This window comes from Heptranchias perlo, chromosome 10, assembly GCF_035084215.1.
Source record: "Heptranchias perlo isolate sHepPer1 chromosome 10, sHepPer1.hap1, whole genome shotgun sequence".
In the NCBI taxonomy this organism is placed as follows: domain Eukaryota; kingdom Metazoa; phylum Chordata; class Chondrichthyes; order Hexanchiformes; family Hexanchidae; genus Heptranchias; species Heptranchias perlo.
In genome coordinates this window covers 49244465-49269825 of record NC_090334.1, presented here as the reverse complement: position 1 = coordinate 49269825, position 25361 = coordinate 49244465, and the positions used below count along the sequence as shown (strand labels likewise).

At 41.6% G+C, this 25361-nt stretch overlaps 1 protein-coding gene across 4 annotated transcripts in view; it reads right to left on the bottom strand.

The window, feature by feature from the left end:
* Positions 1-20781, bottom strand: part of akt1 (v-akt murine thymoma viral oncogene homolog 1) — a 95483-nt gene extending 74702 nt beyond the window's left edge. For 2 of the 4 annotated variants that reach the window (XM_067991687.1, XM_067991688.1), the window contains exons 1-2: positions 20605-20780; positions 19971-20110 (exon numbers count right to left, since the gene is read on the bottom strand). In XM_067991687.1, coding sequence (XP_067847788.1) covers positions 19971-20016 — 46 coding nt within the window. In that variant the 5' untranslated portion in view covers positions 20017-20110; positions 20605-20780. Of the gene's footprint in view, positions 1-19970; positions 20111-20196; positions 20276-20604 lie in introns of those variants that run through there. The other 2 variants (XM_067991685.1, XM_067991686.1) reach the window with 2 other exon arrangements.
* Between the last annotated feature and the right edge of the window lie 4580 nt (positions 20782-25361).

Sequence of the window (25361 nt, the reverse complement as noted above, 5' to 3'; positions counted from 1 at the left end):
AAAGGACTGATAGCGCTGGGGCAAAAGTAGGGAGGTCCTGGGAGTAAGAGAGATGTGAAAGGCAGTCTTACCTTGGCAGTCCTGGAAACATCATTAAAAAAAAGTTCCTGGACTACAGCCAGCTCCTGGGAACAATGCTAGTGGCATTTACTTGCTCTGCCACCTCTGTACCCATCGCTCATTGGAGGGGAAGAGGACCTACTTCCTGTGGCTCACTTGCTCTATGAGCACCTCCACCACAGCAGAGAATCCGAGGGCCCTGGCTGAAGTCATGCTGCCTGCTGCTCCAAAAAACCGCTGTCCACTATATCCCAGCGAAAAGTACACCTCCCCTTTATAAGGGGTTGCAGGTTATCTTTAAGTAGAGGCTGTCCCTCTGGATTTTCAGCCCTCCTAATCAGTAAGCTACTTATAGGGATCGCGATTAGTGCTGGCAGCTCGTCAATTGTATTTGAATTAGGCCCGGCCACAAAAATGGCACAGCCCCTCGCAGACTGCACTGGGCAGATGGAGCGGTCGCCCTACCCACTAGATTTATGCCACTCACGAAAATTGAACCCCCTATTTGTGATAGACAGTTTGATTTTATTATACATCAAGGTATTGTAGATCATATGTGTACAACCTTGAGATTAAGAGGAGACAAATATGTAATTTGGCATTCTGAATATGAAATTAAGCTTGGAAATGTCAGTAAACTGAAAAGACCTCTTAATATTACCTTACTACCTTAAACATGGTACAAAAACATTGGATACAAGCTGTACTACAGAGCACTGTGATGCAAGTTTGATCTTCATACTCTGCTGGGACTGCACAGCAACACAGCTGTAATCAAGAAGAAACCAAGTCAAGCCTGGTGTCTTCACCCTCTTAGAGTCAATCCCCGTTGGAGAGAATTGGACCACTTTTGATGGCCCTTATGATCAAAATACCCACTGGCACTCACTGCCCAAACTCAGACATAAAGAATGCAACTTAAGTAAGGCATCAGAAGGCAATTATTGCCAGTGGAATCGTGTGCAGATGATGCACCACCTAAAGAAAGGAAAAAAAAACAAGCTCATTTTTCCACGTGTCCCCTACCTGCTACATCACAAACATGCAAATGAGAGGTGAAAAAATGGCTCAAATACAGCATTTCTCAGTAACAGAACTAGACCTGGTACGCAGGCAATCTACGTGAAACAACTATTCCCAACCTAAACTAGAAATCCATTTACAATATATATGAAGAAGCAAGACCCAGAGTTAAGTCAGTCCCCTCAAAATAATCTGATAAATTAGTTGATTTAATGAGATTATTCGTTTAATTCATGATCTCTTCAAAAAGAGCCTCAACTGGAGCCACAAATCTTTTAGAGATCCACAGATACATTTCGCACACTGTTACAACTTCTAATTTTTTTGGCAAATGTTTAAAGTCCCAATCCAATATAGTATCCTCTACCCAAGAATAAAACATGAAGCTTAAAATATATTTAGGCAAAATATATAAAAGAAACAATGTCCATAAACATGAGCACTGAGCTCAAACTTGGAGGCACTGAAGGAATATTAATTTTTTATCATTTATCTCAGCATCTCATCGAGTGGGTACTGTTCTGTTGAAAATGAAATGTCTATAAAACTCAACAATTAAGTGTTCATAAATTTAGAAAAATAAAATATAAAAATAAAAAAACACTACTTTGTCTTTCACCAGCTCGGAGCCAATGAAACCCAGTGTTGTCCTGCCGATATAGATTGTCTAATATCACAAGCTGTTACTTTCAAGCAAGCATCTGGGTAACAGGCAATAATGAACCAACCAAGCTTTAACCAGAATAAAAGTTAATTCATCTTTATTTGCCAACTGCTGCATTTCTGTTACTGTACCAAGTAGATGTACTGCTAATACCACACCCAATTTCCATTAACAGAATAGATTGCCTTCAAACTGTATTACAGATTTGTTCAAACTGGAAATCTCTGCTATGAAGATGTGGAAAAAAATCTGAAATGAGAGCCAGCATGTTTTTTTTCCCCCCTGTATGCTAAATAAAGAACATGTGTTTACTGAGGACCTCTGTTTTGTTTGGCTATTCAGAGAGTATAGGACTGCTTCTTTGTTGATTTTCTACGGTCACTCTCTGTATCCATTCTCTAACTTTGCCTCCAGCGTACAGCTGCGGACTGTTCTGCTGTGCCTTGCATCTCAATGAGCCTGCTCAGACTGCAGTCAGGAGTGCACCCCAATGGAGAGGTCAAGCCTGAGTCAGCAGACTGTCTGCACTAGACTGGCGCTCCACAGCTTAGCGATGCTCTGCGTCTTTCACTGCCCATATAAGGCAGCTCACCATTAAAACCACCTATTCACAATAAGGCAAATCCACTTGCTGTTTTTCTATGCACTTCGGTCCTATGAATTTTGCATTAATGGACTTGCAACAAACTGCATTAGGATGACTGACATTGCAGTCAACAGGTTGATGAGAAATGCCAGCGTCTCAAGTGCCACTACAGCCGTTTTAAGCTAAATCTTATTCTCACGCTCACACATTACATACTGCACCTGCTTAATTATCATACCACTATGCATATGCTTGTACCCCAAGTTCTGAATTTACAATTAAAAGAACATGACAATGTAACTCTGGATTTATTTTGTTACAAAAACTATTCAGCTTGCTTGCCTAAATCCTGACAGCAAGCAATAATTAAAAATATTCTTGAACTTCTTTATGTTTTAGTGGAAATTTCAACTGGAATGTACGCTTTTCTGCTCTATAATCTGTTAAACTGTGATAGAATAATAGCACTTGTAAAAAAAATCATGCTCTCAGCTTAATTCTACATCAATAAACCATCCAATTAATCCCATCAGAATACACATAATTTGATAATTTTACATGCTGCACTTGGTGAACACAGAGACTCAAAACAGGCATCAAGTAGCTGTGTTTCTGAACAGTGCTTTTAGAAAATACCCATTTCTTCAAATTATATTCAGAATAACAACCATTCACTGTGGAGCACATTTTTCTTCTGAATTCCACAAAATCTTCCTTTTTCAATATCAATTTTATTTTTTATAAAATAAAGTATTTTATTCCTTTTTGTAAGATTTTTTCTGCTTTTTCTTTTTAGGTCCCCTCGCATTCCATTCCCCAGCCAAGACGTAGACATTCTTCAATTGGCTGTTAGAAGATTCACACGAGTGATGTGGGATAGGTCCTCACCAGTCTCTCTCACTTCCTACTCTAAGGAGCAACTTGCTTCCATTTACAACCTCCTCCGACAGTCCTACTGAACTCAGTAACTCACTGAATGGGATAAACCTGTATCCTACTATTTCAGGGCACAATGCACTAGTGCACATAGATATACTGTCACAGCATCCCTTTCATGCATGTTGTGAAGACAAATTACACTGCATCCTGGAAACATCAATGATTCATAAATCTATTCAGCTTTGCTCAAAACTTCTACTCTCACCTCCCAAAAACCCTGTGTGAAATAATAAAAGTGTTAATATTTAAAACTTCACTGACCCACAGTTTTAAAAGAGTGTATTTAAATATCAGCATGAGATGCATCGATCTACCTGCGAAAAATCACATTTTAAGCACATGGGGATTTGCTGACCATCGAGTGTAAAATATTATGAAGTAGGTGCGAGTAACGAGTGAGGAATACTGATTTTTATTGTAAATGCGATAGTTGTGTCACTGTGCATTCTCCTATGCTTAAAAGGGCTAAAAGGCAAAGTGCTCAAGAAAACTTTGTTAATGGATTGTTACATGCATGTCAGCGCCTTGCTACATTGAAATGGAGAAACAAAAAGGAAATTAGTTACCCCTACTCAGACCTGGCTTTAGTTTTTGAGCAGAAGATCCAAGTTGTCCAAGCATCAATGGAGCACTATCAGACGCAGTGAGCTGGATTTAGATGCTCTACAAGTGATGTTTCCGCTGTCATTTCAAGCTCAACCCCTGCTCCTCTTGTCAGATATGACCCCCACTCAAACCCAGGGCCCAATATTACCATGGCGGCGGGTTCGCGGTGGGGGGGGGTGTCAACTGGGCGCGTGGGTAACGCGCCCAGTGAAATCAGTCTGCTTCGCGCGCAATCGCAGGCTGATTGGAGCCACTTACCTGTTCTCCCGGGTTCCCCGCTGCTAAGCTGTGCGGCGGGCGGACTGCACATGCGCAGTAAGGTCTGTCAGCTGGAGGAGCTCTATTTAAATGCTGCAAGAAATAGGAAAAATTACAGCATGGAGCAACCCAGGGGGAAGGCTGCTCCCAGGTTAATGATGCCTCACTCCAGGTATCAATACATGGGGTGAGGAGGAGGGGGAGGACAGAGATCTTCCCCCCGGCGGGCGGGAGGAAGCAGCCTACCTCTGCCACCAAGAAGGCCTGGCTTGAGGTGGCAGAGGAGGTCACCTGCACCACCAACATATCGCCCACCTGCATACAGTGCAGGAGGTGCTTCAATCACCTAAGTAGGTCAGCCAAAGTGAGTACACTTACTCATTCCCCTACACTCCATCTGCCACATCACCGCCCCCACCCCGCATCTCCTTCTGCACTGCCAACACTACTCTCTCACATCACCCCTCACACCCACTCAAACCTCATCCTCATCTTACCTGCACTTACTCACCTCGCCAGTACTCATCCCGCCACTACCACTCAACTCAATCCTCATACAATCTCATGGCTCTATCTCATACTCACCCTCTCATGCATCTCTTTCACAGTCAGACTCACTCAACCTGCCACTACCTATGCTGCAGCCACAGGGCATGCATCACATATGTGCAGGAGGAAGCATAAGGCAAACGTGTCGTGAGCATGAAGGGGATGCACAAGGGTGTTTGAGGGTTTGTCATAGTTTTTAAACTTATATTTAATTTCTGAGCAACACACATTACATATTATATTGGCACCACTACTGCCACGTCTTTGCGAATCTTGTCTGGTTTGTGCAATAATGCCCTTTCCTGAGGATTACAATGAAGACCCATAACTGATGCACCCATTGTGTCACTGCAGAGTGCGTGTAGGTGTATTTGCAGGGCTCTTTTGTGCAGAAGACAGAGACGTCGGCAATGTCCCCGGTACCCTGGAAGGATGCGGAGAAGTTGTTGAGGGCAGTGGTGACTTTGACAGCAACAGGTAAGAAGATGGTGCTCCGGCCAACCTGGAGCAGCTCGGCATGAAGGAGGTTGCAGATGTCCACGACTACATGTCGAGTGACTCTGAGCCTCCAGGTGCACTGCTGCTCAGAGAGGTCCAGGAAGCTGAGCCTCGGTCTGTGGACCCTGTGGCGAGGGTAGTGCCCTCTGCGACGCATCTCTCTCTGCGGTTGCCCTCCCTCCTGCTGTGCAGGTGGATGCGTCACAGCACTGTGTTGTGGAGCTCCATGTGTCAGAGGTGGACAGCATGGCCGGCGAGGCTGGTGATGCTGTTCGCCCTCCGAGGAGGTCACGACTGCAGCTACGGCGGCCCCCATCCAGAAGATGTACATCTGAGGGGGTCCGCAAGGTAGGTACATGTGTCTGGACACCAGGGTAAGTGTGCAAGTTGGTGAATTTGATTGTTAGAAGGAGGGTGGTGGAGGCCAAACCTTGTCCAAGGTGACAGGGTGGCCTCCTGTAATGAGTGAGGGTCACCCCCCCCACCCCCCACCTGTCAAATGGACCTTTGCAACTGCCACAGGCTGATGGCTGCAACACGTCCATTTCAACTGGGAGTGTTTCCCCCAGTAGGGGAAACAGTCCCAGTTGTTTGCAAAATCCCACCCCTCCTAAAATATCATGTTAATCAGGTCTCTAAACGACCTGAAATACCTAAATAAATACCTTAAGTGGCACCCCGCCGGCTTTAATTGCCGGCGGGAGTCCCACATGCGGGAACTGCGCGCGCATGTCAGCGCGTCAGTGGGGAACCCGGAAATGGGGCGGGTTGAGTCGGGCTCCAAACCCGCCCTGAGAATCTCCGATTTTCGTAGCCCCCCCACCCCCACCACGGACGCACCCGATCGCGGGTGCTAAAATCGAGCCCCCAGACTCCAGTCCTACAGTCAGACTGACCAACCTGGCTTAATCCAGCTGCTGCTAAATCTGAAGTACTAGATTCCATGTGGTATTTTCATTGCCCAAACACCCACTAAAGCACTGATCTAGCAAACTTCTGCAGAAACTATACATCAACTGGTCTGAAAAATAGTTATAACCTGCTTCCACAATATACTGTGAAAAGGGTCTGACTCATACACTCAAATTGAATGAATCTTTTGTCAAATACATGGTTTGATATGCTGAGAGTGGACATTTGGGCAACAATGAAAATACCATACAGTTTCTCGTACTTAACATTTAGCAGTTGGGATGGGCTAGGTTTGGTCCAACAGCTGGAGTGGGAGTCAGGTCTCAAAACAGGTCCTCAGTCAGATCGGAGTAGCAACCAGGATGAATCGAATAGCAATCTAGGTTTCCCAACATATTGGACAGCCACTGATAAAGCCATCAGTTTCCCTCACTGAGCAGCTGAGTGGATCACCTTTTTATTCCAGCACCCCCCCCCCCACCCAGTCAACCCCACAAAACTGACTATTGCAGGTACTTGCTGATTAGCAGGTTTCAGACGGTTGAGTATATTGAATCCATGCAGTATGAAGATGCGACTTGGAAAGCTGAGAGTTCCTGCCAGTTTGATCAACAGGAGCTAAGCATAAACAGAAACTATTATGTTTTTCACATTTTACTGTTGAAGTGAGCATCAAAAGTGGGAATGTTAGCAGCTCAGTAGAATATCATTGGATAATACAGGTCCAAAAACAGCAAAATGGAAACTGTACAGTATGCTACTGGTCACATTCCTTGATCCTTTTAGCCTAAATGAACCATAAATATTATACATATAGAAAAGCAAATGTACCTACAGCACTAAAAGTACATTGCTTTGAATATGTTTGAATGTATATAGTACTAACAGTTGCATTTTTATAATCTGTGCAATCAGTATTGCAATATGAACATCCTGTTGCACTAATATTAGTGCTGCAGTGATTCCAGACCCATCCACACTACACTACTCTTCATGGGACACTTCAATCCGGAATGGAAGGGGAAAAGACAATCATTGTGCTCTGCAAGAGTAATGTACTTACTACAAAAATTAAAATGTGAGATTTTAGATACAAAATGTCCAACTGTTTAATGTACAATTGCCAAAAATTAAGCTTTCAAACCATCTAGATCTAACAGTGAATGCTAAAGAATACTCATGGTTTTTTAAAAACTAAATGGGACATAAAATCTTAATTTGAATCTGAAAACAAACCAGAAGCCACTAAAGCATCTTAATCATGAAGCTCAGGATTCCCCTTGGTAAATAGTGAGTGATCTACAGCAAATATTTGATGTATTTACTTAAACAACTCATGGTTTTGCTCTCCCATTTGAGCCTATAAAGGTTGGGGTATAAAGTTTTATCTGTATAAAAAGATAAAACACATCCAACGTGGAAGCCAGCAGTAGAAAACTGGCTTCTTGATGAGTATGATGAGTTGGAATCCTTAGTTGCCCTGGATGCAATTGAGTGGCTTGCTATGCCATTTCAGAGGGCAGATAAGAGTCAACCATGTTGTTATGGAACTGGAGTCATATAATGGCCAGACCGGGTAAGGACAGGTTTCCTTTCCAGTTGGGTATTTTCAGTATTTCTAGAATTTTTAAACTGAATTCAAATTTTCAAACTGCCATGGTGGGATTTAACATGGATGATTAGTCCAGGTCTCTCGATTACTAGTCCACTAACACGACCACTACACTTCCGTACCTCAGTATATACTTCCATTATACATTGTGCGTAACTATCTTTTGGGACTGGGTAGTTTTTTTTTAAAAAACACACCTTTAACCCATAATCAGTTTCTTCACCCAATTTGAAACAACAGCGTAATCAATGCACCAACCTTTATTATTCCATATTCTAATTTAACTAATTTTCTGTTTTTCAGAGAAAGGTTTTCCTGTTCCCACTATCATTATTAGTTAACAATGTTCCCTCTTTACCAAATTTCTATATTCAAGTGTTTACTCCAGTAATGCCAAGAGAAATGCCACATTTTGCATTTGTAAAGCGAGCTGATTTTACACACCAAAGTAGCTACACAGCAGGCCTACGGAGCTTGGAGACAGCTGATGGCAATGGCTGTCAGCATCCCCTTTTGTATGAAAGCTGCAGCCAAATCCCAACATCTGCTCCAATACAATTTACTTTTTACACAACATTTAGCAAACACAGAATCAATTACACATTATCAAACAGTATTATTTTCTCTTTTTAGTATTTAAAATGTGTTTAACATCACCAGCCCCAACTGCATGCTGAAGAATCCCCCCAAATCTACTTCTTACAAATGAGCACCTAATTAGATATTAAATGCTGTATTTACATTCTGAAAATTTAGCTGAAATAAAACTGTATGTGGAAAAGCTTACAATACTAATTCAGTCTGGGCTACCAGATTACTGACTGTGAACTCCAATAAGAGACGTATTCTATCATGCGTTACCAAACCATGTGAAATGAGAGCAAGCATTTGCATCTATCTGGCTTACATTAATTCAGTGAAAGCCTGGCACACTGGCATTTAGACAGACCTCCTGCATGTACAGAAGATCCGGTGGGCACTTAGCCATAATTACTAAACAATGTTTCTGCTCCACTCTTTCAGCTGCAGCATACGCAATACAATTTCTTCAGGCAAACTAATGGGGAAAGTTGTACATTCTGAACAAAAGCATCAATTGTACTGTCTAAACAAGTTGGGTTTTATTCTCTTTGTTTAACACTGCAACAAAATGCCCTGCAACACCTTTTCAATAGCAATAACCTCATCATGTAATACCCATAAATGACTTCACAGTACAATTTGAACATTTTGAATTGTTGACTGAAAAAAGGACAAATAGTAACTTAGGTACAGCTAAAAGGGAAGTGCTGCGCCTTGGGCAAAACATTCCACTTGCACAGCACAAGTGTTCTCACCACCAATAATACAAACACACCAAATTGCACAGGGTAGCGAGAATGCCACTTATTATCTCCCAAGTACCAGCTCTTAATTTCATATTTTCAAATGTAATGGCTGTGCTAAGGCAAAGATTTTGCTCTGTTTTCCCTGACATGTTGGAATCAGCAACTTAGCTGGATAAGTGATCTTCAGGCAGCAAACTAGAAGTGTTCGAATGTTTGTGTTTTAAGCAGATAAAAGGAGGCTGATCCGGATCTCATCGTGCATGTTTTTTTTAAGTAAAAACATTTGCAGTCACAGTGTAGCAATAAGCCAATATTAAAACATTTGCTCTGTAATACTGCATGAAACTTGGAGGAAAAACCATCCCATATACTCTTGGCACAGTCTGAATCTAGAGAGCAGGTTGATGAGAGAAATGCTGTGTCGGGAGCAAATCTACACACAAAAAAAACAAACAGGGAAGAGAAGACTTTAAATGGGGGAAAAACAAACAAAACTTTCTGAATTCTTGTTTGTTTAAGCTAAAGGGAAAAAAATAAACACTTTATCCTGGCACCTAGCTTCCTTTATACCTTCCTTACAACACATGAACCTGCTAACAATATTTCTGCACATGTGCTATTGGACTCAACCCTCAATAAAAACTGAAATGTGGAAGACTAAACACAATAGTGAAATTTGAGAGTTCAGTAGACAGTGGAGCTGCTTTTACACATTGGAGCAAAAACTGGTCAGAAAGAATACCGCCTTTCACATTAGTCAAGGCCCAAGGTTAACATTGTGACCACTAATCCTTCAGACAAGGAGCTATCGAGTTTTACTTCCCCAAAGTCTTAAGTTAGTCCCCCATAAACTATATGGTCAATCTTACAAGCAAATTTCAGTTAAGAACTCTGTACCCAATTCCTCTCACATAATATTATGCACATCCATTACCCCTCCTTGCCAGTTCCATTGGCTCCCCATCTCCTAGTCTTTTGGCTTCAAGATCCTAGTTTTCAAATTCTTCCAGTTTCCCCTCAGCAAACTTCTCCAGCCATATGTCGCAGTCCACACCCTCTGCTTTTCCAATTCTGGATTATTGTTTGTTGCCCACTCCCTCCACTCTACCAAATGCCAATCTTTCAGCCACGACACTCTGCTCTTTGGAACTTTCTCCCAGAATCACTTTCTTGCTACTGCTCATCAACCATTTCTTCAGCCCAATCCTTCCCGTCTCCTATATGGCATTTTCCTCTCCCCCTTGTAAAACACTCTAAAATGTTCTTCTACATGGGTGGTGTTATATTGACACTGGATGCAATGCAATTACAAGAGTTAAGAGACTAGTGCAGGTTTCCTGTGAGTATTGAACACTGTTGGGCCAATACATACTGATAGAAGTCAAAGAAATGTGAAACAGGATTTAATCATGTTTCTTATGGGTCGTTATATATTTTAAAAGCATTGTTAATTTTTAATATTTATCAGTTACTTGGTTATTGTGGTACATACTGGTGAAAGAGCACATTGTTTTCTAACATGATGCTGTTTAATTTATTCTCTTCTGTATTTTGTGTGTTCTGTATTATAAAATGCCTTAAATAGGGTAATGTTTTTCATTTTCTGAGTAAAAACCGATAACGCTCAGGGAATTCTAAGTAACAGCTGAGGTCTTTATCCTCCCTAAAAGTGGAATATAATAGACGTTCAAAATCCATTATCTTGCATCAAAAACACTGACATTGATTTCACTGAAATAAAATTAATTAATTGCAATGTTAGCTAAGATCTCTTGAAAGTTATATCCGCCCTATTTTAAAAAAGGTTTGAGTGCGTGTGTTGCCTCGGTGTATTCTGGAACGTTAAGTCACATGCATCATTGCACATGCATTTGGTGGTTCATACTATGGAATCCATACCAGCTTCCAATTATACACAGTAATATAAGGCTATATTATACCCTCTCTTTTATTTTGGTGCTGCTTAGTTCAGGAGTGCACTAAAGTACTCATGTCACATTTTTTGGTACTGAATCCACATCAAATAATGTCACCGTAGCAGATTCTATGTAAAAAGTGCCCTGAGGGACAGGTTGTCAGTAAAACTAACAACAGCTTCAATAAGAACATAAGAAATAGAAGAAGGAGTAAGCCATACGGCCCCTCAAGCCTGCTGCGTCATTCAGTAAGATCATGACTGATTTTCTACCTCAACTCCACTTTCCCATCCTTTCCCCAAAATAAATTGGTAGCCTAGCACTTCACCGCTGAAATATATGCGGTCTTGTTAAAATTGAGGCTATAAATGGTACCTATCTGAAATCAATAAACTATATGCTACATTTTGCTGTTAATCCAGGGTCACTGAAACCCACATACTATCAGGTTCTGTATCATGATCATTATTACTCTTTCACCAGTATGTACCACAATAACCAAGTAACTGATAAATATTAAAAATTAACAATGCTTTTAAAATATATATTCTATTATACAGCACAATAAATGAGTCATTAGGTGGTAAGTGTGTGACTCCCTCTTTTAAAATATTTTTCTCTCCTTCTGCTTTCTTGGTTAACCTCTCTATGACTGAAAGGGTCAGTATCCACTTAAAGGATAAGCAGTTCCCACTTTAATGTTCTGAAACTTTTCAGTATGGAAGTGAATAGCTGGGAGACTGCAGCCACAAACCCAATATACTTGAACAAACTTATGTGCCATTACTCTATGGGACAGCTCATTGGTGCTCCAATGTCCTGTCCCACAATGCCATTTATCTGTATGTAATCTTGTGGGAGTGTTTCTAAAAAGAAAAACATACATTAAAAAAAAATGTAAGAACAAAGATAAAAAAAAGCAAGGAAGAAAGAAAAAAGGAATTGAAAAAGCTAAGAAAGACAGAGATAGAGGAAGCCACAAATAACATTAACTGGGGCCTATGTATTTCAAATCCAAAAACTTATTTCCTGATAGATGCTGAAGGCAAAGCTACACTCTGTGGTTAACCATATCCATTATATCTTACTAACAAAGAAGATATAAACATTTAACCATCTTGGGAAACCCACTTTTTCTGCTTTGTGCAAGGCAATATCCAACAATGCAGAGTGTATCACAAAGAGAGCAACACTGTACAGTATCCTTTCCCTCTAATCCATGCTCATGTGGATTTCAATCACCACCCTGTAAATTGTGCAAGCATAATGTGCATGATTAGCAGAAATCAAAAAGCTTATTAAATTACTAACTTAAATAGTTTATCTTTAGATGACTGGTTCTAGTGCCATACCTACCAAATGAAGCAGCCCAGTATCAATCAAATACAGCAGCTTAGGGGCAAGATATTATTTTGTATATTACCATATTGAATTCTGTAAATATAATATTTCAAGAGATCTTAGCTAACATTGCAATTAATTAATTTTATTTCAGTGAAATCAATGTCAGTGTTTTTGATGCAAGATAATGGATTTTGAACGTCTATTATATTCCACTTTTAGGGAGGATAAAGACCTCAGCTGTTACTTAGAATTCCCTAAGCGTTATCGGTTTTTACTCAGAAAATGAAAAACATTACCCTATTTAAGGCATTTTATAATACAGAACACACAAAATACAGAAGAGAATAAATTAAACAGCATCATGTTAGAAAACAATGTACTCTTTTGACCTTATACTAGTTGTGCAATGCAGTCTCATCCTGTTTGCAATGGTCACAATGCTCATTTGATCTATTTGCGACAACGAGGTACCTCTGAACCCCATTAACACAAAAATTAAATCGCACCAAATACCTGTCAATTTCAACAGTACAAGCAACAAATTCAAAATTTAAGGCAGTTTTTTTTTTAAAACGGAGACCTGAAACGTACTACAAAAACAACTTGCATTTATATCACACGTTTAACGCCGAAAATTGTCCTAAGGCACTTTACAGGGATGTGATTAGAAAAAAAAATGGATACTGAGCCAAAGAATTAGATATTAGGAGGGTAAGCAAAAGCCCTGGTCATGGGTTTTAAGAAAGAAGGAGAAGGAGGTGGAGAGGCAGAGAGATTTAGATATGGAATTCCAGAGCATGGGACCTATGCAGCTTAAAGAACGGCCGCCAATGGTGGGGGATGCACAAGAGCCTAGAGTCGAAAGAGCAGAGGGTTCAGGGGAATGGGATAGTCAAGCTGGAGGTACAGACATAGGGAAAACAAGGCCATTAATGGAGTTAAACATGAGGATGAGAATTTTAAATTAGAGGTATTGGGAGGCCAGGAACCAATAAAAGGTCAGCAAAGAGAGGGGTGATGAGTGAGTGGGATTTGGCAGAGGATAAGATACAGGAAGCAGAGTTTTGTATGAGCTGAAGTTTATGCAGGGTGGAAGATGTGAGGCTGACTAGGGGAGCATTGGAATAGTAGTGTCTGGAGGTCATAAAGGCATGGACATGGGTTTCAGCAGCAGATGGATTGAGGTAGTGGTGAAGACAGAGGTGGAAGTAGGCATTCTTTGTGATGGAAAGGATGTGGGGCCAGAAGCTCAGCTCAGGGACTAATAGGACATTGAGATTGTGGACAGTCTGGTTCAGCCTGAGACATTAACCAGGTGGGGGTGGAATTGGTGGTATGGGAACAGAGTTTGTGGCAGGGACTGAAGACGATGGCTTCAATCTGCCCAGTATTTCACTAGGGGAAACAGTGGCTCATACAACAATGGATGTCAGACAAGCAGTCTGACAACACAGAGGTAGTGGAGGGGTTAAGAGGTGGTGGAGTGGTAGAGCTGGGCGTCATCAGAGTACATGTCTACAGATGATGGAGTAGAATGTAGATGAGGAACAGGAGGCAGCCAAGGACAGATCCTTGGGGGACTCTGGAGCCAATGCTTGGGGGCGGTAAAAGAAGCCATTCCTGGATATCCTCTGGCTGTAATCAGAGATTTAAAAATGGAAACAAGCAAGGGCAGTCCCACTGAGCTGGACAACGGAGGAGGCATTGGAGGCGGATGGTATAGTTGACTATATCAAAGGCTGCAGAGAGGTCAAAGTAGGATAATGCACCAATGTCACAGTCACAGAGGGCATAATTTGCGACCTTGATTGGGGACATTTTGGTGCTGTGGCAGGAGCGGGAACCTCAAGGACTTTGGAAAGGAAAGAGATTTTGGAGATGGAGCAGTAGTTTGCAAGAACAGAGGGGTTTTGGGGAGGGGAGTAACGATGGTAGTTTTGGAAGGGAGGAGGTCAATCCCTGAGGATAGAGAACCATTTAAAATGTCAGCTAGAATGGGGATGAAGAAGGGAAGTTGGGTGCTTTGTAGTTTAGTGGGAATAGGGTCATGGTAACAAGAGGTGGGTCTCATGGACAAGATGGATTTGGACAGGCCATGAGGGGAGATAGGAAAGTAACTGGAAAAAAAACCATGGGTCCAGGGCTAGGGCAGAGGGAAGTCTAGGAGGAGGTTTGGCTTGGTGGTCAAAGGGCAGGGGGAAAGCAGCAGAAGCAGCGGAACGGATGGTCTCAATCTTACTGACATTCATGAGCTCTTGCACCTGTTGTTGGAAGCGAGGGTGGAAGGGGAAAGGAATTTAAGGAGACATATAATGCATGAAAGTAGGAAGTCATGCTTAAAAGTTAAAAATTAATGGTATAAAGTAAACTATTCACAAGTATAGTGCCTTGCTTGCTTGAAGAGAATGGAAGTAATGTTTTCCAAAGGTAAAACATAAAGAGAGAAACTGACTGTAAATTTGAAAATTGTTAAAAACACTGGAGATAAGAAATGGGTAATGAACTATAGTTTTATATAAAACTGAATCCAATCCAGAAAAGAAATTTGTGATTAAACACTAACACTTTAGATCCACAAACAATTCCACAAACTGTCTCCTATAATTCAGACACTACAAAATTAGGTTTCAGCAGATTACAATGTATATGAAAACTAAACTTCTCAAATAAGAATAAAATGTCCTCCAAGGTATTCTTTAAAAAGAATTCTAGCAACACTTGCTGATTACTAATGAGTTGTTAACTTAAGATCATTAAAATTCTTTGAATATTTGTCAATGAATGGTCTAAAAATGTGCAGTTTTCCAATGGTTCCTTAGTTCAGAGTTCTTGAAGTTAACCAAGGGATTTTTTAAAATTAATATTTAAAAACAAAAAGTAATCACATTTGTTTCATAGTACATTTCTACCACTACTATTCAGGTTGATAATTCATAAAATGCATAATATAAACATCAGTACATTAAAATTCAACTCAAACCATCCACGGATAGTTTATTTTAAACTATATACTGTCTTCTTGCTTGTTTGATAAACAGCTATCCACTTTTCATTTTGAAACAAATCTGTTTAGCAAAATCAAAACATTGCAGATGCTGGAAATCTGAAACAGACAGAAAACACTGGAGACACTCAGGTCAGGCAGCATCTGTTGAGAGAACACAAGTCCACATTTCGTGTACAGGACCCTTCCTTAGAACTGAAGATATTACAAATGCACGGCATTTAAAAAAGGGAAGGGGGGGGGGAAAGAGGGGCGAGAGTGGACGGACACACACACGTAAAGTGCTTAGGTGGAGAACAGAAGACAACTGGGGTGAAATAGCACCTCATCTTTCTACTAGTCACTTTGCAGCCTTCTGGTCTTAATATTGACTTCAACAACTTCAGATCATATAGCTCCCATTTTCTCTCTGACAGTCAATGGCTGGTAGTAGCTGGCAATGTAGGATGGGTGTGCCGTAGGATTGATGTGCCAGCATTTCTGGGTATTGGGGGGGGGGGGGGGGAAAGAGGGCGTGGATTCGTGCTTGGGGTGGGGACCCCACACCCCATCAAAACACTGTGCTGCCAGGGTGGTCTGCACCCTTGGTATCAGCCTGCTTTCCGTGCAGACTGCTTGTAGTTTTCCACGCTTCCTATTCTACTTACTTGTTGTCATTATATATTTTTATATTTCTTTTTCTCTCATCTCCTGTTCTTCACCTAAGCACTTCATTCTATTTCTTTTGTGGTTTTATAGTATGTTTTATTTTCCTCCTTCCCTCCCCCCTTTCCCTTGTTCTGTTCCTTTTTAAATGCTGTTCATTTGTAATAGCTTCCAGTATGAGGAAGGGTCCCATATCCAAAACATCAACTCTCGACAGATGCTGCCTGACCTGCTGAATATCTCCAGCATTTCTATTTGTTTAGCATTTCACTTCACCACCAAGGAGTTTTACGTATAATTCTAAGGATTTTTTAAAACTATATATAAAGTATATGAAGCAACCTGACTCTAAAGCATTTAAAATAGATCTTCTACATCTACACCACTGTTTGGAAACCTTGTTCTGAACTGAGGTTGAATGTTTTCAAGGAATAAGGCCGGCCATACTTCTCATCAGTAGTTCCACCTCCCCATATAATTCAGATTATGAACAAGTATTAGCTGCCAGCACTGGAAGTCTAAATACTCTAAATGCCCAATTTTTTTTAGAGATGTGCAACAAATGCTGGCCTTGCCAGCGACGCCCACATCACATGAACAAATAAAAAAAAAAATCAGGGCAACTGTGAACATTTAATTGCTGAAGTGCTCACTGTCCTGAACAGATCAAGATAATACTTGGAACCAAGTATGTGTTTTTACCAAGAAATTGTTTCTAGATAGAGACAACATTCTCGACACATTGAAATAGCCAGATCATGAGTAGAATGAACTAACTTGTAGTTCCTGTCCTACCAGGGAATAACACAAGGAAATATTCATGAGGGCTGCAGAAGAAACATGCTATTACAGGTGTCATATTATCTTGCAATGGCTTCTCTTTCTGCCTCGCACCATTACCACTGGAGTCCCCCAAGGATCTATCCTTGGCCCCCTCCTATTTCTCATCTACATGCTGCCCCTCAAAATGATCTGAAGACATGTCAGGGTCCATATATGCTGACAATACCCAGATCTACTTCACCACCACCTCTTTCAACCCCTTTACTGTTTATGTTGTCAGACTGCTTGTCCCACTTCCAGTACAGACATTTTCTCCAATTAAACGTTGGGAAGACCGAAGCCATTGTCTTCAGACCTGCCACAAACTCGGTTCCCTAGCCAACGATTACATCCCCCTCCCTGGCCCCTGTGTCAGGCTGAACCAGACTATTCTGGTGAATGGCACTTGGTGCGAGTTAGGATACGGCCAGCTGAGTTTTGGATGAGCTCAAGTTTATGGAGGGTGGAAGATGGGAGGCTGGCCAGGAGAGCATTGGAATAGTTGAGTGTGGAGGTAACAAAAGCATGGATGAGGGTTTCAGCAGCAGATGGGCTGAAGCAGGGGCGGAGATGTAGGAGAGAAGGTCCAGAGGGGCAATTTTTTCACTCAAAGGGTGGTGAGTGTCTGGAATGAGCTGCCAGAGGCAGTAGTAGAGGTGGGTACAATTTTGTCTTTTAAAAAGCATTTGGACAGTTACATGGATAAGATGGGTATAGAGGGATATGGGCCAAGTGCAGGCAATTGGAACTAGCTTAGTGGTATAAACTGGGCGACATGGACATGTTGGGCCGAAGGGCCTGTTTCCATGTTGTAAACTTCTATGATTCGCAACCTCGACGTCTTATCTGGCCCGGAGTTGAGCTTCTGACCCTACATCCTCTCCATCACAAAGGTCGCCTTCTCTCCTACATCTCCGCCCATGCTTCAGCCCATCTGCTGCTGAAACCCTCATCCATGCTTTTGTTACCTCCAGACTCAACTATTCTAATGCTCTCCTGGCCAGCCTCCATAAACTTGAGCTCATCCAAAACTCAGCTGGCCGTATCCTAACTCGCACCAAGTGCCATTCACCGATCACCCATGTGTTTGCTAACAGACATTGGCAACCAGTCCACCAACGCTTCGATTTTAAAGCTCTCATCTTTGAGTTCAAATCCCTCCATAGCCCCACCCTTCCCTATCTTTGTAACCTCCTCCAGCCCTAAAACCCTCCAAGAATTCTACATTCCTCCAAATCTGGCCCCTTGTGCATTCTCCGCTTCCTCCGCCCTACCACTGGCAGCCGTGCCTTCAGCCATCTAGGTCCCAAGCTCTAGAATTCTGTCCTGAAACCTCTTCGCCTCTCCACATCTCTCTCCTCCTTTAAGATATTCCTTAAAACCTACCGCTTTGACCAAGCTTTTGATCACCTCTCCTAATGTTGTCTTCTTTGATTTGGTGTCAATTTTTGTCTGATTAAGCTCATGTGAAGCACCTTGGAACATTTTACTACATTAAAGGCGCTATATAAATGCAAATTGTTATTGTAAAAAATTGTGAAAATATTTTATTAGCAATTAATTTTATTTATATCTTCAGAACAGGAAGGAGGCATCCAACGGTCAAAGTTTTTTTTTAAAAAGTAAAAAAGTTATGAAAAAAGAGTAGAACACCCAACTATATGCATTAAAGACAACACAAAAAAAAAATCAGAAACTGGAAAATCAAGGTTATGAATTTTTGAATCAAATTTTGATCCAGAATTTAGTCACTGAGATTCATCAGGGATAGTCACACAATGTCCACTCTTTCAACCATTAATGATGTCATTTTGATATCAGAACTTTTGAATTTCTTTTACCTATTGATTATAACTTTGTAATTGAAATTAATTTCAATAAAAGGTGTCAAAGAAACCACTATATTAAATGGGACACACTCAACATTCCTTATCCTAGATAAAAATGTTTTTATCAAAACTGTGTTGATATTAGACCTAACAAAGAAGTGGAAATTTTAGATTTCTAAATTCTCCATAATAGTACTACACAGTCATCTACCTCCCATTGTATAAACCCACCTCTAATAATATTGAATAATGCTTTCTGAATGTGTTATATGTTACTAAATGCAACAGCTGTCACAAACTAATGGTGGTACTGTATTAATAATTTACATGAATTTTAAAAGTAATATACCATCCCAACACAATTACATATAAAGATTTAATTATATTTTCCCAAAAATATACCTTGGTGATGTAAGGATATGTGCACCAGCCCTTTATCCTTTCTTGTAATGTATAAACATTCCTACTGTGCAACATTACATCCTTTATTCCAACATACAGCATTTGATATAAGAACACTTTGCCAGTATAGCTAATTACGATCACAGCATTTCATCTAATTTTTTTCCCTATTCAATACCTTCCCGTGTGTGACAGAGTAAAACTAATCAGTTGCTTTTTAACAATATTTTATTACAAGCACTAATGGCAAAGTAGACATAGAACTGTACTGTCAATGTGTGATTGAAAAGTCTATAATATTAATGGGGTCAATTTGGAGAAAAGTGTAGTGGGAATGCCTGGGTAGTAAAAAATATCTCCATCATTCAAAAGGCATTCATGTCAGGAAGTGGAGTGTAAAACACACCCATTACTGCACTAAAGCTCAATTCCAGTGTTTGTGCTAATGTTTCTAACTCCTGTTCAGATTGCACTATCAGTTCCATAACTTAATCTTGAACTTGTATAACACTGACACAGTAAAATTATTGAAATGTTTGTACAATAAAATCATTTTTGACTATGATTATGGCACCACGCCTTTAGCAAATGTTACAACTCAGACTCAGAAGCAGGTGATGAGAGTCTTTTCCTTCCTATTTCCACATAAATAAAATGGCTATTTTTGTCATTTTTAAATTAAATATAAGCAACACATTTCAGGAAAATGGCCTTTTTCCAAAAGTGCGTCTTTTCCCCAAACTTAATGAAACACAACCTTCACTATCAGAGCAAACAGTAATAGTTCATTACACAAGATCTTCTAATATGAAAAAAATAATCTTATGCAAGCAGTTTGAGGAGTAAATCATTTTCCAATTTTGAACATTAAATCGTTGCAGACTTTGACAACAGTGAAATATCTAATCAAGCGCGTGGAAAAATGTATGTTGTGTGTTGTGCACTTTCATTGGGATCAAAAGCAAAATCTCACCTCGTTTGTGAAGCCACCCCTCTTTCACTATTGCACCGTCAGTCATAGTGGTTCAAAATATTTAAACAGCAGCAGAACTTAGAGGGCGTATGAGTTGACTCTAAGACTCCTGATTGAAACCCCTTGTTCTTCACAGCAACCTGCATTGGACAAAAAAAAGCAGGGAATTATGTCAATATGTGTAAGTGTGTTTTTGGGTTGCGCAGTGGGGCAGGTCGCAACTTACTGTCAGTCGCTCCCAATCTATTGTAAACTTGCGGTCCAGAAACCGATCTAACGTTAATGAATGGCAGGGACGGCAACGCCTCTGGTGCAGCATCGGCAGCAAACAGCCTGCTCTCCGCTCACACCCACGGGAGAAGCGGCGATTGTTGCACAGCTCAGCGGCTCCCCGGCTGAAGGGGCGGCAGTGAGCGGAGCGGAGCGGAGCACAGCCCGGGTGTTGGGTGACCTCCCACCTCCGCCCTGTCTGCGAAGCATCTCCGCCCTGTCTGCGAAGCATCTCCGCCAACCTACATCCTTCTCCGGACAGGCAAATGGAAGCGGGCCTAGCGCTCGGCCAGGCCCGGGGCGCTGGGACCGGGACCGGGACCGGTCTCAATGGAAAGTTTACCCCCGAGCCCTGGTTTCCTACCTGCAGCCGCTCCGCCCCGCCTAATCCTGGCCTCTCTCTCAGCCCCCCGCTCGCCTGTCCCTATTTTCAGCTCCGGGCCATGACTGACGTTCCCACGGTGATGAGCACTGAAGTAAGCGGCGGGACAGCTTCCTCCTTGTGTGAGACTTGGTGACGTTAGTGCCGGCCTGGGCTCCCCAGCACGTCAGTACGGGAGCTACACACTGCCGAGTTGTGCTCATAGATTACTAACTACTGGCACTGGCACTGGCACTAAACAAAGTAACTACCATGACCAGCACTAAGCAAAATAACTACTGGGACTGGCACTAAACAAAGTAACTACCATGACCAGCACTAAGCAAAATAACTACTGGGACTGGCACCAAAGAAAGGAACTAGTAGGGCCTGCAGTAAACTAAGTAACTACTGAGACTACCTGCAGGGACCAGCAGTAACCAAAGTAACACCTAGGACTAATGGGACCAGCACTAAACAAAGTAACTATTACGGCCGGCAGTGAACAAACTACTGAAACCGGCACTAGGTAAGTAACTACTGGGATCAACAATAAACTAAAATACTACTAGAAGTGGTATTAATCAAAACAGGGACTTGGACTGCCACTAAACTAAATGACTTCTGGGACCAACACTAAACACAGTCACCACTGGGACAAACTATTGTGACTGGCAGTGAACAAAGTAACTATTGGGACTTGTACTCAACAAAATAACTATTGCCACCAGCACTAAACAAAATAATTGCTGGTACTAACTACTGAGAGTGGCACTGAACAAAGTAACTGTTTCCACTGTTAGGTGGGTTGGTAACCAGAGGACACAGATTTAACAGTATCTGGTTCTTTTGCCAATTGTGACCTGGAATGCAATGCCCGAAAGGGTGGTGGAAGCCGATTCAATAATTTTAAAAATGAAATTGGATATATATTTAAAAGAAAAAAATTACAGAGCTATGGGGAAAGAGCTGGGGATTGGGACTAATCGGATAGCATTTTCAAAGAGCCAGCACAGGCATGAAGGGCCGAATGGCCTCTTTCTGTGCTGTAAGATTCTATGATACTGGAACCAGCACCAAACAAAGTAACTGTTGGAACCATCAATAAACAAGCTACTGAAACCAACACTGCCTAAGTAACTACTGGGATTGGCAATAAACTAAATTACTACTTGGATCAACACTAAAAATAACTACTGCGATACCACTGAACAATTTAACCACTGGGATTGGTATTAAAGAAAGTAACTGCTGGGACTACCACTAGACAAAGTAACTACTGGGACTAACCACCACTAAACCAACTAACTACAGAACTGCTACCAAACAAAGTAACTTCTTGGACTAAGTACTGGGACCACTACTTTTCAAAGTAGGTACTGGGATCATCACTGAACAAAATAACTACTGGGACTAACTACGGAACTGCTACTAAACAAGGGGACGTTCCCGTCCATTGGAACCCTGGCCCTGGTTAAAATGCTCTGGGTTACTTACCCACCAGAAAGCCACACAGCTCCCACTGACCAGGATTTTCACTCAGACTTCTGGACTGGCAGCTAAACTGTCCACCCATAGCTGGCAAGGTCCGTCTTTAAATGTGCAGATCAAGGATCGATGATACCATCAGACCATGACTGTAATTTTAACTCCAGCATTAAGGGGAAAGCCGTTGCAGATTTCCTGTCGGGTGAAAATCAGTCAGGACCTACTAGGAAGAAGTAAAGGCCACAAAAGGTAAGTTTTACACTTTCCTTCATGGGGCCAAGAGGAGTAGGCACGCTCCTCCAGGCCCCACAAGGAAAGTATAGGCCTTCCTTGCTCCAGACCCCCTTCCCTGCTGCGGAACTGCCTTCCCCACATTTACCTCAGTGCCTAATTTTCCAGAGGCTGACAACTGTTCTGAGTGAGAAGTGGACCACTGGCATGTTAATGAGATCCCGGTAGTTAAAAGTAACTATTGGGACTGCTAATAAACCAAGTAATTATTGGGACTAACTATGGAACCAATACTCAGCAATGTAGCTACTGGGACTGCTACTAAACAAAGTAATTATCAGGACTAGCAACTAAATGATTGGAACCAGCAACTCACTAACTGCTGTGGGTAAAGAGAAAAACCATCCAACTGTCTACCGCTGGGACAGTAGTGTACACTAACTATTAATTGCTAGAAACAGTAACTGTTATTATTCATATTGGGAGTTTGCTAAGGATTTAAGCATCTAACTGCTGAGTGCAGGGACATGTTAAGTATTAGAGAGAGAGAGATAAACCTAAATGCTCCATCTACAGCTAATCAACTATCTGCTGTGACTGGGGACAGGATGAAACTGAACAGTAAAATTACTGTAGGGAAGATGATAAGGCATTTACAACCTATTACCAGCCTTAGCTTAGTAGTCAGTAACTGTGTTTAAAACCTCTGCTATCCATCTAATGGTATGCTTGAGAGTCCTGGCAGAAGAGTATCTAAGTTTGAGTAGAGGAAAGACTGACTTTAGAGGAGCTAGATAACTGACATTATTTAATCTGTCAATATCTAGAATTCTGAGTGGGATCCTTGGCAAGGAATACTGTTCACTGCAATACCTCCATTCTCTGCCTCTGCCCATATTGAGAGATTGCCACGTTTGATAAAATGTGTTTTATTAAGCTGTGGTTACAATATCATGCTTTAATTAAACTATTTGCATGGAATAGGACTGTAAAGAATAAATCTGAAAGATGACTGCTACTAAATACTTTACATGATAGAATGCTACTATCCAGACTGAGAGATCTGTGGCATTGATGAAACAATATCTTTGAGAGTTTGAGACTGGCTGTGAACTATATACAAAATTGCTACTGTGAATCAGACAAAAAATATCATTGGTGTCTTAGCTGCTAGATAGAACTGCTTTGATTAAAACTGTTTGTAAAATTGTAATATTGTATTATGATGAGAGAATATGAATTTTTTAATATTGCTCAGTCATACATTGTCTTTTTAAGAAAAGAAAATAAATCATAAACTGTTACACTGCATTGAGCACCACCGGTGCCATATTAATGCTGCTGGACGTTTATATGAAATTGCATAATTTCCTATTTGAAAAAAAGTTAAGAACCAAGAACGACAACAACTACATGCATTTATATAACACCTTTAATGTAGAAAAAAAAAAGTTCCACGGCATTTCACAGAGGCAGAAGGAAAAATTGAACAAGGCAAAGAAGGAGCTATTCAGTGGGGCGATCAAAGTCTTGGTATAACAGGTGGGTTTTAAGGAAGGTCTTAAAGGAGTAGAGGGAGGTGGAGAGGCTTCAGTCTTCCCAATGTTGAGCTGGAGGAAATTCCGGCTCAGCAAGACTGGATGTCGGAAAGCAATCTGACAGCACAGAGGCAGTGGAGGGATCAAGACAGGTGGTGGAGAGTAGAGCTGGAAGTTGTAAGCATACGTATTGAAGCTGACCCCATGTCTGTGGATGATGTTGCCAAGGGACACCATGTAGATGAGGAAGAGGTGGGGGTCAAGGGTAGATCTGTGGGAGTCAAGTGTAGATCCTTGGACAGCTCTGGAGGTAACAGTGTAGAGGCAGGAAGAGATGCTTTGACTACGATCAGATAGGTAAGAATGGATCCAAGCTAAGGTAGAACCACTGAGCTGCACAATGGAGGAGAGGTATTGAATGATGCAGTTGACTGTATCAAATGCTGCAGAGAAGATGAGGAGTGATAATACACCACAGTCACAGAGGATGTCATTTGTGACTTTGCTTAGTGCCATTTTGGTGCTGTGGCAGGGGGCAAACCTGATTGGAAAGATTCAAGCAGCTGTTGCAGGAAAGATGGACATGAATTTGAGAGGTGACAACATGTTCAAGCATTTTGGAGAGAAAAGGGAGGTTGGAGATGGGGTGGTAGTTTGCAAGAAAAGAGGGGCAAGGGTGGGAGAGGGAACCATTTACAATGTCAACTAGCATGAGGGCTAGTAAGGGAAGTTGGGTGATCAGCCGTTTAGTGGGAATGGGATCAAGGGAGCAGGAGCTGGGTCTCATGGATGAGATGAGCTTGGAGAGGGTATGAGTGGAGATATGTGAGAAACTAGAAAGAGACACAGGTTCAGTGCTAGGGCAGGGGAAAGCCTGAGGGGAGGTTTGGCTTGGAAGGGAAGTTGAGTGGGAGGGGGTGGAGCGGAGCAGCAGAGGCAGATGAACAGATTCGTTTCAATCTTAGTGGCAAAGTAGTCCATGAACTCCTTGCACTTGCTGTTGGAGGTAAGGGTGCAGGGGAGAGGGGTTTAAGGAGATGGTTGGTAGTGGAGAAAAGAAGCTGCGGTTATCTTTGTTCTCCAGGATGATCCTGGAGTAGTGAGTAGTTTTGACAGAGGTGAGCGATGTCCCACAGCACTTTATGACCCAGCCTGATCTGGTGCTGGACGGCTAAACCAGTCCTGCGGTTCAGTGGTAAGATTGTAAATCTGGATCCTGATTGTTCTAGTGGACTGCATAATGGCAAAATAACATTAGAAATGGAAACAAATGCAAGGAAATCTGAAACAGATCATGGAAACTTGGGATATACCACTCACAGGACCTTTGTTGAAGGTGTAGAAGAAGTTGCAAGACTTGAAAAAGAACACCAAGGTAAAGCTAGAACATTACTGTAAAGTAGCAGCACAGGACATATGGGATCACACAAGGACAGTAGTGAGAAAGGATCTTGGCTTGGAAGATCAGGAAGTAGAATCAGTATGGGTGGAGATTAGAAATAA